At 34.8% G+C, this 19267-nt stretch overlaps 3 protein-coding genes across 6 annotated transcripts; 2 read left to right on the top strand and 1 right to left on the bottom strand.

Annotated features, from left to right (window-relative positions):
* Window positions 1–1658: 1658 nt before the first annotated feature.
* LOC107901432 (ultraviolet-B receptor UVR8) lies at window positions 1659–8145 on the top strand. Of its 4 annotated transcripts, none has more exons than XM_016827442.2 (10): window positions 1659–1889; window positions 2016–2452; window positions 3292–3550; window positions 4345–4538; window positions 4635–4682; window positions 5542–5614; window positions 5813–5984; window positions 6903–7328; window positions 7411–7602; window positions 7732–8145. In XM_016827442.2, the coding sequence occupies exons 3-10, from the start codon at window positions 3292–3294 to the stop codon at window positions 7793–7795; spliced, it is 1428 nt and encodes a 475-aa protein (XP_016682931.1). In that variant the 5' UTR covers window positions 1659–1889; window positions 2016–2452; the 3' UTR covers window positions 7796–8145. The 4 variants fall into 4 exon arrangements, with proteins under 4 accessions (XP_016682931.1, XP_016682928.1, XP_016682929.1 ...); XM_016827439.2 differs by having other exon boundaries at window positions 2016–3146; XM_016827440.2 differs by lacking the exons at window positions 1659–1889; window positions 2016–2452 and adding an exon at window positions 2597–2870.
* A 1208-nt stretch (window positions 8146–9353) lies between these two features.
* LOC107901433 (probable tRNA (guanine(26)-N(2))-dimethyltransferase 2) lies at window positions 9354–14509 on the top strand. The gene is made up of 12 exons (XM_041106336.1): window positions 9354–9733; window positions 10330–10602; window positions 10705–10792; window positions 10970–11091; window positions 11432–11571; window positions 11653–11725; window positions 12003–12091; window positions 12177–12282; window positions 12740–12952; window positions 13303–13497; window positions 13680–13757; window positions 13929–14509. Exons 1-12 carry the CDS (start codon window positions 9644–9646, stop codon window positions 14169–14171), a joined length of 1710 nt encoding a protein of 569 aa, XP_040962270.1. The 5' UTR covers window positions 9354–9643; the 3' UTR covers window positions 14172–14509.
* Window positions 14510–15010: 501 nt separating this feature from the next.
* Window positions 15011–16947, bottom strand: LOC107901434 (UDP-arabinopyranose mutase 1). Its single transcript, XM_016827445.2, has 3 exons — window positions 16436–16947; window positions 15781–16200; window positions 15011–15706 (listed from the first exon to the last, which is right to left on the bottom strand). The coding sequence occupies exons 1-3, from the start codon at window positions 16775–16777 to the stop codon at window positions 15371–15373; spliced, it is 1098 nt and encodes a 365-aa protein (XP_016682934.1). The 5' UTR covers window positions 16778–16947; the 3' UTR covers window positions 15011–15370.
* Window positions 16948–19267: the final 2320 nt, after the last annotated feature.

Genomic DNA, 19267 nt, shown 5'->3' with positions numbered 1-19267 from the left:
GTTTTCATCTCTTCTTCATTTCTTTTAACGTAGTTTTTCTATGTCTTCCATTTGTTAAAACTAGTCCACAAGCTCACCTCACTAAAAAAAATTAAATTATTCAAAAAAGTAAAAGTATAGGGACTAGTTTTAAAAAATGGAAAACATAGAAAAATTACGTTAAAAGAAATGGAGAATGGAGAAAACAGAGGGAGAAGCGGAAGAGAATAGAAAATAAAGAAAATAAAAGAAAGTTAAAAGAAAATAAAAGAAAAAAATAAATTGCTCAAAACGAAAAAATATGGAGACCGATTGTATAAAGTAATCTAAAATTTTTGTTCGAAACGATGATTCAACGTGTCACGTCAGCTTACCATTAACGGTCCAGTGACTAAAATATTACAACGCGATAACGTAAGTGACTAAAACGTAACATTTCAAACATAAGTGACTAAAATGTAACTTGAGGTAAACAAAAGTGACTATTTTAGTAGTTTACCCTTATTAAAAAGTACTTTTGAGAAGATAAAATGTTAATTTTAGATATAATGTAAAATAAAAGATTAAAATTTTGGCTTGGATTAAAATCCCCTCTAAAAAGTTGCTTGCTTTCCAATTTTTTTTTGGTTTGAAATCAATATTTGGGTTAAAAATTGCTTTCAATCTCAATTGTGAACGAGGCCTAAATCTTTTATCATATTCATAGTTGATAGTACAACACTATCAATTATTTATTTTATCTGTAATATTATTTAAGCTCTTAATTGAGTTAGTGTCATTCTCAATTAAATAAGTAACTTGGTTAGGAAAATTATAGAAATATCATTTCGTAATTAATATAAGTTATATTATTCGAGAATATTTTATTTTTTTTATTTAAAAAAAACTAATAAAAATATGCATATGATGAGATTTGAATCCGAACCAATTGCATTAGTAAAACTCTTAATTTATCATTCAACTAATTTTTTTAATATTTGTTTCTAATAATCAATAAATTAGCTCTTTTTACTCCTTTTTTCAATATTTTCCTCCATATATTTAAATTTACAAAAATGATAAAATCATTATTAGAATAGCTCCACGGATAATTATTTGATATATCATTTGTGAAGTTTTTCAGATTCCACAAATAAATTAAGGAAATGACAAATATTATATTTATTTTTATATTATACTTCATCCTACAAGATACTTGTCATACTTAAACTCATTTGTAGAGACTAAAAAACTCTTAAAAAATATCATTTTTAATAACTAAAGAAAAAGCAAAGATGATAGAAGAACTGATCCTCACTTCTGATATTAGTACAGTTTGTTATATGAGTCATAAAAGTAAGTTTGTTTGTTATATAAAAGTATGAGTCAAAAAAATAAATTTGTTTATTATATGAGTCATAAAAGTAAATTTATTTATTATGTAAACGAGATTTCTCCCTATTTAAAAGGAGACATTAATTTATGAAATAAAAAAATAGAAAACATAAAGGGTCAACAGGCTATTAGAAATTTTCTTATTAAATTATTTAATTTTAAAAATTACAAAATATTCACTCCACTTATCCTTTTACTTTTTTATCTTGTTTTTTAACCTTTATTTTTATTTAACATAATTTCCATGTCATATTATAATTAAAAAAACACTTTTTTTTAAAGCCAAAACTACTCGTTTTTGGTTATCTCCATCTCAGAAATTTTTCCTTTTCCATCTTCCAAAATCCACTCCAATCTCAACTCCAGCCGTTTTTTCGACAAAACCTCCTTCTCGCAGTTTTTATCTCAAGTAGTGATTCTATCCTTTGCATTTTCAACAGCAAACGCCCTACCACGAGTCCCCGCCTCTGTCGATTAAATTCCAGTCTACTTCTGGATACCGATTCTTCCTTCACTCCCTTAAGTTGGATGGATCTGTAAGCCATTGTTTTTTTAATGATTTTTATTTGTTTATTTTTTTATCGTAATGGAATGATGGGTTTTTACCGTGTTAGTTGTTTTTATTGAAAATTTTTTGATTAGATGAAATTTGGGTGTTGTAGGAAAATGTGGGGAATCTTTAGATGCGAATGGAAGGGATAAAGAACTTGGAGAGGAGTTTGCTTTATATGATATTTGGGATCAGAAATAAGGGATTTGAATCTGGTTTGAGAAAGAGTAATCCTTTGAATTTGATCTTGAAGATGGTTTTCTAGTTGAAAGAATAAAGGGTTTTGTTTCGGTTCCCTCAGAAGGAAAGTGGTGGGCTAGAAGAAACAAGCGCAGTTGCAGTTAGAGGTTGGATCTATGGAGGAGTAGTAGTCGGAGAAGTTGCAGGCGGCGACGACGTGGTCGGGGAACTCGTAAGAATTGAGGATGTAGGAGATGATGAAAGAGATGTTAACGAAGGAGTTAAATAAGTCGTTCGTTGGAAAAACGAGCGAAATTGTGGTTAGAGTGGATTTTGGAGATGGAAATACCCAAAACGGTGTAGTTTCGGGTAAAAAAAGGTGTTCTTTTTTGAAGTTAACAATCACGTCAGCGGCAATATAACGGTTTTCAACTTTTAAAAAATAAAAAATAAATCGAATAATAAATTTATAATTTTTTAAATCGAATAATATAATAAAAGAATATTGATTTACTATTCATTTTCATTATACAATATCTTGTGTCTAGAAGATTCTTTTTGTAAAACGGAATACTTGGGCCTAGAACATTCGGGTCCTTCATAATTTCCCAACCTGACTAGATCCGACTCGATTCCCATATTCCTGGAACACCACCGGGAACTCTTAAATCCAGAAAAGTTACTGTCTTTGCCTTTCTTTTGTCTTGTAATAAAATCTCCATTTACTAATTTATTTTTTCTATTTAATCCAAGAAAATTCAATTCAATTACCATTCTCAAAACTGAGGTGCGTTCATCAAATTCTCTCGAATTCGTTTCCTCTTTTCTTTTGAATTTAATCAAAGTTTTATCCAATTATAAACGCGACCATTGACTCCAGAAATTGTCAGAATCTTTTCTTTTTAAAGTCTCCTTTCCTTTCCTGCATTTTCACGTAAACCAAACGCATATTATGTCATCATCATTGTCCTTTTTACCTTATTAACTTAAAAGCATTTGGCTTTTCGTGCGGGTTTCATACTTTTCTTTTCCTTTCCTCCATTTTCCCACCTACCAAACTAAGGTAATGTCATGAACCTCGATTGAAAAAAAAAACCCCTTTAATTTTCTTTTTTTTTTGTTAAATTTATGGAAATTAGTATAATAGACAAATGTTTAATGTTGTGAGCTTGTTCTCATTTATTGCCTCAATATTTGTTTGTAAATAGATGGACATTGAAACAATTATGGGTGAAACGATGACCCGTTCTCAGAATATTCCAACAAAGAGTGCAATTTATGTGTGGGGATATAATCATAGCGGCCAGACTGGTAGGAGAGGGAAAGAACAACACTTGAGGATCCCTAAACAGCTATCGCCCGATCTCTTTGGGTGTCCGGCGGGGGCAAATTCCCGCTGGCTGGATATTGCTTGCGGCCGTGAGCATACTGCGGCGGTGGCCTCAGATGGGTCATTATTCACGTGGGGTTTGTTTGTTTTATTTAAATGAATTTGATTAGTTGTTTTTTCATTTTGAAAACGATGTGTGTTGTTATTTATCTTGCCATTTAAATTCTGTTGTTGATGTCTTGGATTCTTGAGGATTTTGAGAATGCTGTTTTTGTTGTATTGGTTGGTTCTGTTTGATTTGATTCTATTGATTTTGGGCATTTTTCCTCTGGAGCTTGTTTTCCATTTCTGAAGTCTCTCTTTTAAGTTTCTTTGTTATCATCAAGTTTTGAACATTATCCTGCCTTTAGTATTTGTCTGCTCCTTTGCTCTGGTTGTTTCGATCTTGCTATCCACTTTTTTTGCCTACGGCTGGAATTCTGCTGGTCTAGTGGTGAACATTTGTATTATGTTGTTTCCTTTGAGGTGATTTGGTTGTTCTTATTGCTTGAATTATATTAGTAATAGCTAATTTGATTGTAGATTATCTCCTTGTTAATGAGAATTTATTTTTAGTGTCATTGGTCATATATGTGCTCGACACAGGTATATTCATTTTTTTTTTCAAGTCTTTTCTATTTGGAGAGTTCTTGGAGGGTCATAGTCTGATATGCATTTCCATACATGCTTGGACACGGTACTTCAAGAAAAAAAAAGAACAGTTGGAACAACATAGGCATAGATTGTTTTGATAATTAAATATGTGAAGGTGTTGTGCTACTGAAAATTGTAAACATAAATGAAGTAGTCTTTGCCAAAGATGTGGCTTTTCTTGTTGTTTTTGCATGTTCATATCAGGAAAAGAAGAATTATATTTGATGCATTTTGCTAGGTGCTAATGAGTTTGGACAACTGGGAGATGGTACTGAGAAGGGGAGGAAAAACTCAAAGAAAGTAAAGCAATTGCAGACGGAGTTTGTGAAATTTGTATCTTGTGGGGCACATTGCACAGCTGCTATTGCAGAACCTCGTGAAAATGATGGGACCATCTCAACAAGGAGACTCTGGATTTGGGGACAAAATCAGGTAGTGAAATTTATAGTTAATGAATCATTGTTGCTTTTTAGATTTTTAATTGATATTGATCTCACTTTCCACTTACTTTTCCATATATGATTACAGGGATCAAATTTACCTCGTTTATTTTGGGGCGCATTTACTCCTAACATGGTATTGTCTTGAATTCCTGATGTCTTCACCCCAAGAGATGTTGCTGTTATTATTTTGTTGCTCTTTGTTTTTGAACCTTTCTTTAATTCTTCAAGGTCCTGTTTATGAAGTTTGAGGCTTTTATTTATTTAAAATTTACGTTTCCTGTCAAGGACTAGGAAAAGGAAACTTCATGCTAATCACTTTTAGACATTTTGGTTCTCTGGGACCAGTGTTTATTCAGAACCAAATGCGAGGTTCCTGCTATCTCCTTCATAAATGAGTGAACTGAAGATAGCTTTGCTTCAATAAGTCGTGACCTAACTTTTAGGATACTTTTGCAGTATCATTTGCTTCTAATATTATCTGTGTTCTTTTATCTATATTGACATGTTATCTAGCTCATGACCTGGCAGAGAAATAAGCGGACTTTTCCAGTCGATTTTCAGGCTGGCAGGTTGTTCCTTGAATCTGTCTATTACCTAACCAACACTATAGAAACTCCGCTTTGATGACACACATGCACAAGTATGAGTGAAGAAGGACCCAACTTTATCACTCCTCCCTCCATTGACTTCAATTGAATTCTGTAACATGGAGTTTGCACATTTTTTTTTCTGTTTCTGTTTGAGACAAATATAATTTAGCTTGTAGCTTTCTCATTCAACTTTCTGCTTATGTGGTCTGATCTTAAGCAGCCAAATCTTCCACCATTCTTCATTATTGTGTCTAATTGAATCTGCGAACCCTTTTTTTTCCTGATTAACCGGTCTTTTTCCATGTATATTTCGATCATGATTTCTAACCAAGGATCGGGTTCTCTGAAGCTGTTTACTGATTGCTTTATTATACGAGATTAATATGCATTTGATTATTACAGGTCATCCGTCAAGTGTCCTGTGGAGCAGCCCATGTAGTTGCTTTATCAGAGGAAGGCCTACTACAAGCTTGGGGTAAGCCTTACTACTTCACAATATCATGATTTATTTACTGACTGGAGTTTGCAAATATATTTGAGGTTTATTGCAAACGATTAATGTGCCTATAGACCTCATTCTTGACAGAACCTAGATTTAGGAAGGAAACTTAAGAACCCATCCTAGTTTCATGCCACCTATTAATCGATATTTATCACTGTTCTGATAAACCAGGCTATAATGAGTATGGTCAGCTAGGCAGAGGCGTTACTTCCGAAGGATTACAGGGGGCTCGTGTGATAAATGCATATGCAAAGTTCCTGGATGAGGCTCCTGAGCTTGTGAAGATTACCCAAGTGTCATGTGGGGAGTACCACACTGCAGCTGTTTCTGAAAAAGGCGAGGTGTAAGTTATCCAAAGGACTTACTAGATGGAGATAAGATCTGTGTTTAAGTATAAGAATTGTGGTTATCCACATCACTTGGGTTATTAGGTTCCAGTTGGAGGGGAATTGTTGTTGAAAGGGTGTACCTGCTTGTACAGATGGAAGAAAAATGATTGATTTTATTCCATTCCTTAATTTTGGCTTTCGAGGAGGAAAAGAAAGAAGTAGAAGAACTTTTAAGGGGATATGGTTACCATTATCAAAGCACCTTGAGACATAATTCTTTAGTTTATATATTTCCAGGTTTAACAGGCTTTGCATCTTAGCTTCTCTTACTTTTTTTTCCATTTGCCAAGAAAAAAAAGTAGGGGGGTGGGGTTGACAATTTGTATAGCCTTACACAACTTAGTTGCTTTATATGAGTGTTTGGATATAGTTTATCATGTGAAACTCAAACATTAGCCTGGAGGAGATGGGATGCAACTCAAACATTAGCCTGGAGGAGATGGGATGCAATGGAAATGAGATAGATTGTGATATGCAAGTCTATTACCTCAGGTTATACCATGAAATGAATGCTAGTACTTTAAAGGAAGTAAAAGATACGAGCTTGTTTTCATGTATTTTCCAATTATGGTGGTCTATAGATTTTGAATATATCTGATACTTGAGTTTCATGTTAGGCTTTTCTTGGAGCTTGCTATCTCCACATTAGTTCCTTGCATGGTGCGTTTATTTATGGTGTTTTAGGATCTAAAATTCCTGCATGTTCCAGTCTGCAACATATCTACAAGCACTATGCATAATGTATATCACCATGCATTCATGCACTACATCAAAACAGATGTTGTTCATCACGTGTTAAAAGTCTTATGTTGAGAATTCTTCCTCGTCAACAAAGATTTTAGCATTGATGATTATCTGCTTTTCTATTTCAGCTATACTTGGGGTCTAGGAAACATGGGTCAACTTGGACACAGTTCCCTTCAATCTGGTGATAAAGAGCTCCTGCCAAGGAGAATAGTTGCTCTGGATGGTATATGCATTAAGGATGTTGCTTGTGGTGGGGTACATACATGTGCTTTAACTTCAAAGGGAGCACTTTATGCCTGGGGTGGTGGTCAAGTAGGACAGCTAGGCCTTGGCCCTCAAACAGGATTCTTTTCATGCAACCCTAATGATTCATTCTTTCGTAATATCCCTGCTTTGGTTGTTCCCGCCGGTGTCCAGCTTGTTGCTTGTGGACATTCTCACACACTTATTTGTTTGAGAGATGGAAGAATTAATGGATGGGGTTACAATAGTTATGGTCAGGCAGCAAATCAGAAATCTATTTATGCGTGGTATCCTTCACCAGTTGACTGGTATGAATATAGCCAAATTGTTGTGTCATAGGCTTTTGCAACTTTTATGGTGTTCTGTTTAGATGACAATTCTATATTGTAGGTGTGTTGGTGAAGTGCGAAAACTAGCAGCTGGGGGTGGTCATTCCGCTGTATTGACTGATGCATGTTCTTTGAAAGAACTTTGCGAGTTTAGGCTTGCAGAGTGTGTGACCTTATCAAATGCTGCACGGATAGGGGATGTTGCTTCTCGAACTGGAGCAGATGCTTTAGCACGTCTTTGCGAGAGACTGAGGTACTGTTTTCCTTTTTGGGCTTCATTCTGCCTAATTGCTCCTTTGCATAAAATTTCCACTTTCATACTCATTCTCTGCTTTAACTTGTTTCGATGAGTAACATGTCAGTCTGTTCTTTGGATTTGCAGGGAACATCATCTTCATGGTGGTGGTTTCGACGATCAGGATGACATCAGCAATATGAAGAGCTGACTGGTCGCTACGAATTTCGTGTTGTGACCTTCATTACCAACCTTAGAATTGTAGGATAATTGTGAATCAATTCAAAATCCATCCACTGTATTGGTTAGAACAGTATAGCAGAAACTCAAATTAAAACATGAACTCAAATAACAGGCTTGTTTAGTATGAGTTGGTGGAACTTGAAAGTTTGTATGGCTTGATAATTGGAAGGCTTACAAACAAACATTCACCCCTAACAAAATCATTCTGTTTCTTTTTGTATTTTGAGCTGCTCTGCTCTGCTCAACTCCTGCTTTTGCAGTAGTACTGCAGCATAAGCTCTATAAGGAACTCTTTAAAGAGATTGATTTTCGGTTTAATATTTTTATAATGTAGCAAATAATAAAATTACACTAAAAAGTTTGAAGCATTTAGTAGTTACGATACAAGTTTAAACTTCTTTGCTTTGGTTTTGTTAGATTTAGACAATGTAACAAGCATGAACAAAAATGATACTAAAATTTGATCTCAATTATTATTTAATAATAAATGTTTTTTGAGTTTTAAAGATATAAAAATTAACTTTTTTATATTTTTAATAATAAACTCCCAACTTAATAAAAAAATATAAAAATTGAACTACAAATCGAGGATAATGATTGTATTACAATGCAATTTAGGGTTCGAAAAAAAATTAAATTTCGAGTTAATTGAGTCAATTTGAATAAGTAATTCGAATTTCGAGTTAGGGTAGAGTTGAATTTTACAATTCGAATAACTTGAATAATTCAAATAAAAAAAATGGTGTAAATACCTTTTGGTCTTATCAATTTTGAAAATAAACAAATTGGTAAAAGAAATTCAAAATCATTTTCAAAAATTTAAAATCATTTTTAAAATTCAAAATATTAATAAAAATTTCAAAATTTATATTTTTAAAAAATTATGAAAATTTTTAAAAAATTATAAAAAATATATAAAGAAAGTTAAAATTTAAATTTTTTCTAAACAATAATTTTGAGACCTAAATAAGTTAACTAATAATTCAAGTTTTTTATACTAAAGTATTTTTTTGTTATTATTTTACTTTGAAAAAGTTTTCAAATATATATAGTTTCAAATTTATATGCTCTAATATGAAATTAGTTATACTATAGCAAAATTTTAATTTGACATGTCTAATTTTTTAATTTAACTCGAACAATTTCACTTGATTCGGTTCAACTCGAATTTAATTTCACTTGACTCGATTTGAAAAATTTTTAAATTAATAAAATATAATTCGCTAACTCGATTCACTCAAAATATTTTTACTCTGATTCGATCAAACGTCCACACGTGAGATGTAATTTATGAAAGGTTTAGGAATATCATCAAATATTTCAACCATAAATTAGCTAAATCTTAATTTTAATGCACTAGATATGAATTTAAGTTTTGATCGAATTATTACGGGATAATTTCTTAGGAGTACGGGGCTCATGTTAGCAAAGAATTACCAATAAATACTAACGTACACTATGAATGTAAGCGTCTAGGGTTGAAGAAAGATCAACAAATTAAATTAAACATGAAATAAAAATAAAAGAAAAATAAAATAGGGTTTCCCGTGGGACTTGGTATCCTATATTCAGAGTTCAAACTTCGAAGCACGCATATAAACAAAAACAAGCCTCCTCCTTTTCATGAATTTGCAGCTTTCACAAACTTTCAAACGCCGAAATCAAGTTTAAAGCCAAAATAAAAATAAAAATAAGAATTTGATTTGCTACTCAAATTTGTTCTTCAAAACCATTCAAAGAAGATAATTAACTACAAAAGGAAAAGGGAAAAGAAGCCATAACTTTGTTATTGCATGTAAAAGGAGAAACAACGTCGATGGATCTCAATGATTACACTATCATCAAGGAAGGAGAAGCTGAGATTCTTATGCATGCTAAAAATGAAGTCTTTTTCAACAAAACTCAGGTTTCACTTTATTTTATTTTATTGCATCCCTTATTAGAATGTTAATGGATTTTAGTCGATGGTTTAGCCTTTATTTTTATTAAAGTTTCTCGTTATTGCGACGAATATGCTAATTTAAGGGAAACTAGTTATGGGTTCTCATGAGAAATATGACCTTTTCTTAATTGAATGAATTGATTGACGGTGAAAAATTGATTGAATTCATTGTTTTTGTGGTTAGAATTTTTTCATGTTTTACTTTTAGTTAATTGGAAGCTTTTGGTTTGACTAAAAACTTTTGTATTGTTGATGATTTATTGTTGGAAAGACTACTGGCAGGGTCGTTTAAGTTAATCTATTTCTGAAATTTGTAAGCTCTTTTCAATAGTGTGAACTAATGGCGCCGTGATTGGCTAATAGGAAAGGGCGAGAAAAGAAAGGACTGTACAATTTTCTCTCAGTAATGCTTTCACTGAATACCTGTATAGTGTATACTCTGTTTTTAGATGCTTTGAGTAGGATATTGTTTCCTCTTCTGTATAATTGTAGTGTTAGTTGTTTACTGCTTGGTTCTTATTCTCTAGTAGGGATCCTAATTAGTCACTATTAATAATTAGGTTAACAACAGAGACATGTCCATTGCTGTCCTGAGGACATTTATATCAAAACGGAAGCAGGAACATGAGGCATTGTTGTCTAAAAGAAACAAAAAGAACGGTTCTTCATCTGATGTAGAAGATAAACCTAATGACTGTGATATTAATATCGAAAAATCCAATGATCAAGGGCTTGAAGAGAAGCCTAATGAAGATCCATGTACTGCATCTGAAGAACCAGTTAAGATAGAGGGAAAAGTTCGGGGGAAGCTCAAACCACCAAGAGTTCTAGAGGTTATTCCACAATCTTTTGTTTTTACCAATGTAAATATATATGCTTTTACCCCCAACGCTAGTTGTTTCATTTTCCGCATGCCTTTTCTGGTGTTTATATAGGCCTTGTCAGCATCTGGGTTAAGGGCTCTGAGATATGCTCGGGAGGTAGAAGGGATTGGCCAAGTTGTTGCCTTGGATAACGATAAAGGTAGTTTGGATATTATGATATGCTATTTGAAGGATTATTTTGGACCTAGAAGGACCTTCATTTTCTCCCTATCTGATTCCTATGCATTTTCATGCTTTATATTACTATTTGCAAACAGATTTTTCCTATATGGTTTACTTGCTTTTTAGATTTCCCAATATATGTGTCTACTTGCAGGGGCAGTTGAAGCTTGCCAGCGAAACATAAAATTTAATGGTTCTGTAGCATGTTCAAAAGTGGAATCACATCTTGCTGATGCTCGTGTTTACATGCTTACTCACCCAAAAGAATTTGATGTGGTACGGGATCTTTTATTTTATAATAAAGTGACTTTATACGCACATCTTAATCTGCATGTATGCTCAACTGCTGCATAAGTATTTGGTCTGGTATGCTTAAATAAAATTTTGTAGGAAATTTCTGTTTTCTGTAGAAATAGTTCTTGTTATGCATTCATTTTGTCTATACCATTTTATAATTGGTAAAAGAGAAGTGTGTTATTTAATTGGGAATTGGTCAGTTGTTTCTGTTATTTGTTATCCACATTTCATAATTAATGGGAAACATGTATTATTTCTTGGCCACACTATTCAAGGGGAGCTGTGCTTATGCTCTTTATTGCTAAATCTGTTTTTTCAGGTTGATCTTGATCCTTATGGTTCACCTTCTGTATTCCTGGACTCAGCAGTTCAATCTGTTGTGGATGGGGGCATGCTGATGTGCACTGCAACTGATATGGCAGTCCTTTGTGGGGGTAATGGGGAGGTTTGCTATTCCAAGTAAGATTGTAGTAGCTTTGCCTTCATTTGAACTATGGTCTTGAATATTTAAGCTCATCCTGTAACTGCATGTGGAAACAGATATGGATCATACCCATTGAGAGGGAAATATTGCCACGAAATGGCTTTGAGGATCCTCCTAGCCTGCATTGAGGTAGTTTGATGTCCTTTCTTTTAGCATTTGAAACACATGATATAGAAAACAATAATGATCTGTTGCAAAAGGAATGTGGCTTCTAGGACTTCTTTTTTCTTTCACTTGAACTACTTTTAGTTGATGAAGGACATTAGAAAAGATACCTGTAACTATATCACCTTGTCATAGAAATCTGTTCTCCTAAACGATAAGCCGAAAACTTTCTTTTAGAAGTAAATGCCAACAACAATCTTCTTCTTTTCCATAATTTGTATTTCTTCTTTCTTGAATGCAGAGTCATGCAAACCGGTACAAGCGTTATATTGTTCCTGTTCTCTCTGTTCAGATGGACTTTTATGTCCGTGTTTTTGTTCGTGTATACACGTAGGTGGCTTATTCTTTTAATTTAGTTTATTAAGTAATGTTGCTCTCACTTAATGTTGACAGAAGGCTAATTCATTCAATGCAGTTCTGCAAGTGCAATGAAGAATACTCCCCTTAAGCTCTCATATGTCTATCAATGCATTGGTTGCGATTCTTTTCATCTACAGCCTATTGGGAGAACTGTTTCTAAGGTGTGCTTCCTGATTTACCATGCATTTGGTGCTCCTTGTTGTTTTTGACGTATACATGGCTTACATCATTTGGCCTTCTACATAGCGGAGTCATAGTGTATGTGCACATGCGAAATCATTAAAATAACATCCTGATGTATGAGCATTTAATTGCTTAGTGTTGCTATTGGTGACATGCTCATGCCTCTAGTTAACTTTTTTTAGATGAAGATGCTTGGTTTCCTTTCTATCTTAATTAATGGAAGCTTGCTTTTAATTTTATTTTTTGAGTATAATTTCAATTTTCAGACATAATTAAAAGAAATGTATCAAAGTTATTTACTGTATGTAATGATGTTTCAAAGATGGGACCATAGCGACATATTTGTGCTTTGTACATCAATGGCTATTATTTTTGACTTGGCTTTATTTTGAATTGCACAATAATTTTATCTTGCATTGACCTTATAATTTCCAGAATACCAGTGTGAGGTATCTCCCAGGCTTTGCACCTGTTGTCCCTCAAGAGTGTAGTGACTGTGGGAAGAAATTTAACATGGGTGGACCTATATGGTCTGCTCCCATCCACGATCAGGATTGGGTAACTAGCATACTAGCAGATGTAAAATCAATGAAGAATTGTTATCCTGCCTATGAACGCATCTCTGCTGTATTGACTACAATTTCGGAGGTATTCATTTTTTTTCCTTGGTAACTTCATTTGGGCTACCCTTTCTCAACCTTAGAACACTAGTTCCTCTCAGGTTTTAGCTGTGTAACTCTGAGCCATCTCATTTTCTATGCTAAACTATAAAAAGTGAGGCTCTATATTGACCATTGACTTGAATATTTCAATCATGAAAGTTCAGCTACAATCTTTTAGGGAAACATGTCATTAGATGTTAGGATGGTTATGTAAATTGTAACAATCAGATGTCGAAAATTCATGCAATATATATGACTAAACCTATTTGAGGAACAAATCTTTTTCTTTTTAGAGATTCTTTTAAGTTTGTTACCTGACTTGCAAGTGCTTTGTAGGAGTTGCCCGATGTTCCTCTCTTTTTGAGTCTGCACAACCTCTGTGCTACACTAAAATGCACTTCCCCATCTGCGGTTATTTTCCGCTCCGCTGTCATCAATGCAGGATATCAAATTTCTGGAACTCATGTAAATCCATTGGGACTAAAATCAGATGCTCCCATGGATGTCATTTGGGACATAATGCGCTGCTGGGTAAGGGCTACTTTCTGTTTTTTCTTTATTTCCACCATTTGTGTAGGTGTGCAGGCTGAAGAAAGTACAAGTGACTAAACTTAGATTAAATTGTTGGACTTTTGAACTCCTCAATGGTTCATGCACTAGTGCAGTTAACAGACGTGATTAAATGGTTTCTTAAGTTTTTGTTTTCCCTACAGGTTAAAAATCATCCAGTGAAAGCTCAACCGGCTGATCAGCCTGGAAGTGTGATACTTTCCAAAGAACCAATTCTTCAAGTAAGTTTTTGATGCCATTTTCTTTAGTTGCATGCTTCTTTCCCTATGTATCCACAGTCCTTGTTTCATGTTCATGCATGTGAACACACGCATTCCCTATCTTAAACATGTACAACTTGATATTGAAGGTGGGAAATGTTGTTTTAATACCCCTCAACTTCTGTTTGGCAGGCAAATTTTGCTCGAGCTGTTGCATCCCTTAGCAAGGCACAAGCTAAGAAGGTTGCTCGCTTCCTCCCGAATCCTGAAAGGCACTGGGGGCCAAAGCTTAGGGCAGGTCGCCAAATCACCAGCAAGCACATATCTCTTTTGGGTGAAGAGGCAGTTAATGGATGTCTCAACGATCAAGATAGTGAGCGCGATGCCAAGCGTCAAAAGATTGAAAAGTCCAATGATGCGGTTGCAGAATCATAGATTAGGAGGGTAGTCAAGCCAAATTGGTATCATTCTGATTGTTAGTGCCTTGTCATTGCCTAAAATTTATCATAATTTGATAAGAGGCTGAAATTCATGGTTGTGCGACTATGATCAGTTTTGCAAAATGTATTCTGTTCGAGAACTAATTTAAATTTTGAAGCAATTTATTGCAGATTTGTGGTTTCTGAAAATCAGATATTAGAATATTTATGTTTTTGTTCACAAGGGGACCAAGCTATAGGGGTAGAATTTAATGACCAGGATAACTGACGGCTGTTCAAGGAAAACATGTATTCTCTGCAATGCATAATAATATTCAGTTTCACTTGGTTCTATTCATTGTGTTATTTAATCCATAAAATTAACATTTGGGCTATACAGTAAGGTTTTTTATCCAAAGCTTTTATTCTTGTCACATGCAAAGTAGTCATCCACCTATCTATATATGGGCTTTTTACTTGTATTATTTTTAGTATTATCTTTTCTATAGAAACAGGTTATCGCTTGAAAATCAAGCTAAAAAAAAATCTGATTCTAAGATGGTAAAACATGCAATAAATGACCACAAAAGTTTCAAAAAGTTTTGAAGAAAAACATTGCAAAGGCATGTAAGCTGGTAAAAATCAAATTATATATTTTTACGACATTAAAAATATTATTTTATTATTTTAATAGTCTATGTTTTTATAACTTTTAAAAGATTAAATTAATTTTTTATCTTTAAAGAAGATTAAAACATAATTTTATTATTACTAATTTTAAATTTTATAAATTATAATTCATTTTAAGTATAAATTTAGACTTTATTATTGTAAAAAACAATATTGAAGAACTGCTAATTCAACTAACACATGTTATTCATGTCTGCAACTTCATAACATAAAGTTGATAAATTACATAATATATCCCGCCAAAATCTAGTGAGGAAGAAAATAAAAATAAAAAAAACAAAAATTATTGATGTTCATTTAGGGTGGGTTTGGATGGGCGATTAGGTGCGGTGCATTTAGTTTACTTTTTATCTTACGCTACAGTATCTAATCTCACCGCCACCATTATTTTTACACTAATCGCAGGTAAACGCACCGCCCATCCAAACTCACCCTTATAGTTCCTTAAACTATAAGGAAATAATGGTGCAGCTTTGTGTTGAATAGAATAATATATATAATAAATGTGATGTGATGGAAAATTGTCTAAGCCGCTTTCCCATTGGGAACGGATCCTGCAGTAGGAGGGTTGAGCTCATCCCAGGCTTTAATCCAAGTAACCATTGCATCAGCCAGCTTGTCAAAGTAGGGATCAACTTTGCTAAGCTTTTCTTTCACCTGCTTAGCCAGTTCAACATAGCACTTTTGAACAGTGGTGCAGTCTTTTGGAAGCACAGCTTGTTGGAAGAAAGGGATGATCTCTTCTTGCCAGAATATACCCTTGTATTCTTTCCTTAGATTCACAAAGGGGTTGCTGGCTTTGCTGTGATAGATGTATGGTAGACCCGTTTTCACCCCCAATCCCAAATGGTCACATATCACCTACACCATAAACATTCATCAAGCACAACAAACATAAAGCAATGCGAATAACTAAACTCCAATGGGAAACATACCTTGATGCACCAGCCAGCCCACATATCATCGTAGCGACCAATTGGCTGGCCATCTCCCATGAGTCCAAAGTACATGGCAGGGCCGATCAAGTCACGGTCGAAAGCCAGATTCATACCACACATGGGAAACAAGGTGCCCTTTGGGATGGTGAGAACCGCATCGACAAACCTAGTGTTCCTCTCAAGAGGCTTCACAAGCTGGGTTGGTGCATCATAATCTGGGATGTTTAGCCACAGGCCATGAGAAACAGCAGTTGGGACACCCTCACGGAGACTGAATGGATATCCACGGACGAAATCAGCACCCTCTCTGAAGGGGTCATACAAGGTGTTGAAGAAGAAGGGAGTTGATGGACATTGCAGGTTCTTGATGTGTTGTTCAAGTGCATTGACTGCTTTGCCTGATGGGTCCTTAGCAACCTAATCATAAACAAAGTTCCATAGTTTGGTATAGTAGGAATGGTGATTTACCTATATTCTTAAAAAGAGACCCCCAAACCCCTCTCTATTCATTATGAACCATTATAGTTAGAATTGTTTATTTATTACAAGATGAACCTAAAAAGATCAATCCAAGAAAAATCAAAAGTATCTAAATTTCCAAACAGAGCAATGTAAAGATCCATAAGAAAAAAAGAAAATAAAAAGAACTTACAAAGCAGTCATCATCAATGGTAAAAATGTATTTCTTCTTAGACACCATGTAACCAAAACAACGGCAAGCAGAGTCCTTGAAGGAAATGCAAGAAGCCTTGGGACCCAGAATCTTGTTGATATCATTCCTGTTATAAAGCTCATAGTCAAAACCAGGAGGGACCTTGATGGTTTTTGAAGGATCGCCATCTTGAACAATGATGAGATGGTAGGGCTGAAAAAATGGCCTCCACATCTCAAGGAAGTCCAAGTTTCTTATAGTTGGTATCACAATGTCAAGCTCATCTTTCAGCTGAGGCATCACCGGAGCTGCTGCTTGGGTTGCTGTTGCAGGCTCAACCATTATCACTGCTGAAGAAAAAGAAACAAAAGATTTAGGGAGAGTTTTGCTTTTGTTCTTGTTTCTGAGAGAGATTATGTTGGGGATTTGATTGAAAGGGAGAGGTTGTAAGGGAATATTTATGGAGGGAGAATGAGGTTAGGCATGTGAGAAACGAGTGAGTCGGCATGATTGATGGAACAGGGAGGAGAGACGTGTAAGATATTTGCAGGTAATGACGACTTATTCAATGCCTGTGTTTTAGGCTCTAATCTTGAGCCTATGTCAAATTGGAAAATCAAAATTTTAAAGGCTAAAATTAAAATTTAAAAAGGCCCTTAAATTATTTTATCCTCTATTCTTTTTATTTAAATACTTTTTTATGTCAAATAAAATGTTGGTTTATATTAAGTTTTATTGTGGCATAAATTTGAAGGAATTTGCAAGCATTTTTACTAAGTTCAATTATTGTTTACTTGAAATAGATTTATTTAGATGTAAGTTAATTCATTAGGATGTTAATCCACTTAGTAAATCGTAAATTTGCACCCAACAAACAACAAAGTATATCAAGACTTGCATCGAATCATCTCTCTACCCATTGATGAAATAACATTAGATAATTGTTAAACGTCCATCATCCTCCTTCCCACTCTTTCCACATCAACTTCTAGTTGGATCTAAATAAAAATATCTTCTCCCCCAATCTACAATCGTGACACGCTCAATCGGATGCCAAATATTTACTAACATATTGCGCATGGACTAATAATGCACTGTTGGGAAGAAACCGAACAACCAAAACAAAGCGAAAGCACAACCGGTGTTCTTTCTCTCATTATAACTCCTGTCAAAAATTATGGCAAGCACAATAGCACAAGATATGTTCTCTAGCAACCTTAATCAACCACAAATCAACTAATGCAACCACAACAAAAATAAATAGAGATACCGATATTTTTACGTGGAAAACCCCTTTAAATCAAGGGTAAAAAACCACGGGACTTTAGAGTCCGATAAAGAGCTCTACTATCATCAAATGTTCGACTACAAGATCACAATATCAAGCCTACAACAAGCATTCAACTCCGACAAGGCTAACAACATGTAATCTTTAGCAAAAGAGAGAAAAATGAGAGAACATCACCAAAAAACGTAGCTGTTGAAAAATGGGTATTTCCGACGCTACAAGACTCGGATGAAAAATCCGACCGTACAAAGTCAAGAACACCTTATCACCTAGCTGCTGTCCAAAAATCAGCTCAATCGAACCACGGATGGACCTTCGATCGAAGAGTTGATCACTGCTGCACCAAGCTTGAAAAACTGATTTTTCTATTCTCTTTCTCTCTATTTTTTTTTAGCTCTCTGCAGAAATTTCTGCCCACTCCCACGTTAATAAGCCAAAAATTGGCTTTTGACAAAACCAAAAGAAAAGGAAGGCAAAACATTGTGGCAGAAAATATGGGTTTCCCACATAGTGGGACCCATACCCAACAAATCTCCCCCTCCAACTATGTGGGGAATGCCTCCATGTCGGAGGTCAAACAACATGCTTTAAACTTTCCTCTTGGTAAGGCCTTCGTCAACATATCAGCACCATTATCATTAGTGTGTATCTTATCAAGCTCTAACAGCTTAGCTTCAAGAACATCTTGTATCCAATGGTACCTCACATCAATATGCTTAGATCTAGCATGAAAAGTTGAGTTCTTACCAAGATGAATAGCACTTTGGCTATCACAGTACAGGACATACTTCTCCTGAGTAAAACCAAGCTCATGCACAAACTTCTTCATCCAAAGCATCTCCTTACACGCTTCGGTTGCTGCAATGAACTCTGATTCGGTGGTGGACAATGCAACACACTTTTGCAGTCTCGATTGCCATGCCACAGCTCCCCCTGCATAAGTGATTAAGTAACCTGAAGTAGATCTCCTCGAGTCAATGTCTCCGGCCATGTCTGAATCTGTATACCCAACAAGAACAGGTTTCTCATTGCCGAAACAAAGTTTCATGTTGGAAGTGCCACGAAGATATCTCATAATCCACTTCACTGCATTCCAATGCTCTCTGCCTGGATTAGAAAGAAACCGACTAACTGTACCAACGGCATAAGCCAAGTCTGGTCTCGTGCAAACCATTGCGTACATCAAACTACCCACGGCTGAAGAGTAAGGAATTTTCTGCATCTCTTCCTTCTCCTTTTCTGTGGAAGGACTATGCTTAACACTCAATCTAAAGTGCATAGCAAATGGAGTATTCACCGCTTTAGCTTTGTCCATACTAAACCTTTGAAGTACTTTCTCAATGTACCTCTCTTGTGATAACCATAATTTCTTGGCCTTTCTATCACGTGTCAGTCTTATGCCAAGAATTTGCTTTGCTGGCCCCAAATCCTTCATTGCAAAGGATTTACTCAACTCTTGTTTCAACTTCTCAATTCTAGAAGCATTCTGACCAACAATAAGCATATCATCAACATAGAGCAAAAGAATAATAAAATCATCACTA

The sequence above is a fragment of the Gossypium hirsutum genome, chromosome D11 (genome assembly GCF_007990345.1).
Source record: "Gossypium hirsutum isolate 1008001.06 chromosome D11, Gossypium_hirsutum_v2.1, whole genome shotgun sequence".
NCBI classification, from domain to species: Eukaryota; Viridiplantae; Streptophyta; class Magnoliopsida; order Malvales; family Malvaceae; genus Gossypium; species Gossypium hirsutum.
The sequence above is the reverse complement of the archived record's forward strand: the minus strand, read 5'-3'. Positions and strand labels throughout refer to the sequence as shown.

What these genes read in the sequence shown, in the direction of transcription:
- LOC107901432 (XM_016827442.2), top strand. Translation starts at nt 3,292, where the DNA reads ATGGACATTGAAACAATTATGGGTGAAACGATGACCCGTTCTCAGAAT. An exon ending in TGGGTCATTATTCACGTGGG is followed by an intron (nt 3,551 to 4,344) that starts GTTTGTTTGTTT and finishes GCATTTTGCTAG; the next exon opens with GTGCTAATGAGTTTGGACAA. An exon ending in GTTTCTGAAAAAGGCGAGGT is followed by an intron (nt 5,985 to 6,902) that starts GTAAGTTATCCA and finishes TTTCTATTTCAG; the next exon opens with CTATACTTGGGGTCTAGGAA.
- LOC107901433 (XM_041106336.1), top strand. Translation starts at nt 9,644, where the DNA reads ATGGATCTCAATGATTACACTATCATCAAGGAAGGAGAAGCTGAGATT. An exon ending in AACCACCAAGAGTTCTAGAG is followed by an intron (nt 10,603 to 10,704) that starts GTTATTCCACAA and finishes GTGTTTATATAG; the next exon opens with GCCTTGTCAGCATCTGGGTT. An exon ending in ACCCAAAAGAATTTGATGTG is followed by an intron (nt 11,092 to 11,431) that starts GTACGGGATCTT and finishes CTGTTTTTTCAG; the next exon opens with GTTGATCTTGATCCTTATGG.
- LOC107901434 (XM_016827445.2), bottom strand. Translation starts at nt 16,777, where the DNA reads ATGGTTGAGCCTGCAACAGCAACCCAAGCAGCAGCTCCGGTGATGCCT. An exon ending in CCATTGATGATGACTGCTTT is followed by an intron (nt 16,201 to 16,435) that starts GTAAGTTCTTTT and finishes GTTTATGATTAG; the next exon opens with GTTGCTAAGGACCCATCAGG. An exon ending in GGGCTGGCTGGTGCATCAAG is followed by an intron (nt 15,707 to 15,780) that starts GTATGTTTCCCA and finishes TTTATGGTGTAG; the next exon opens with GTGATATGTGACCATTTGGG.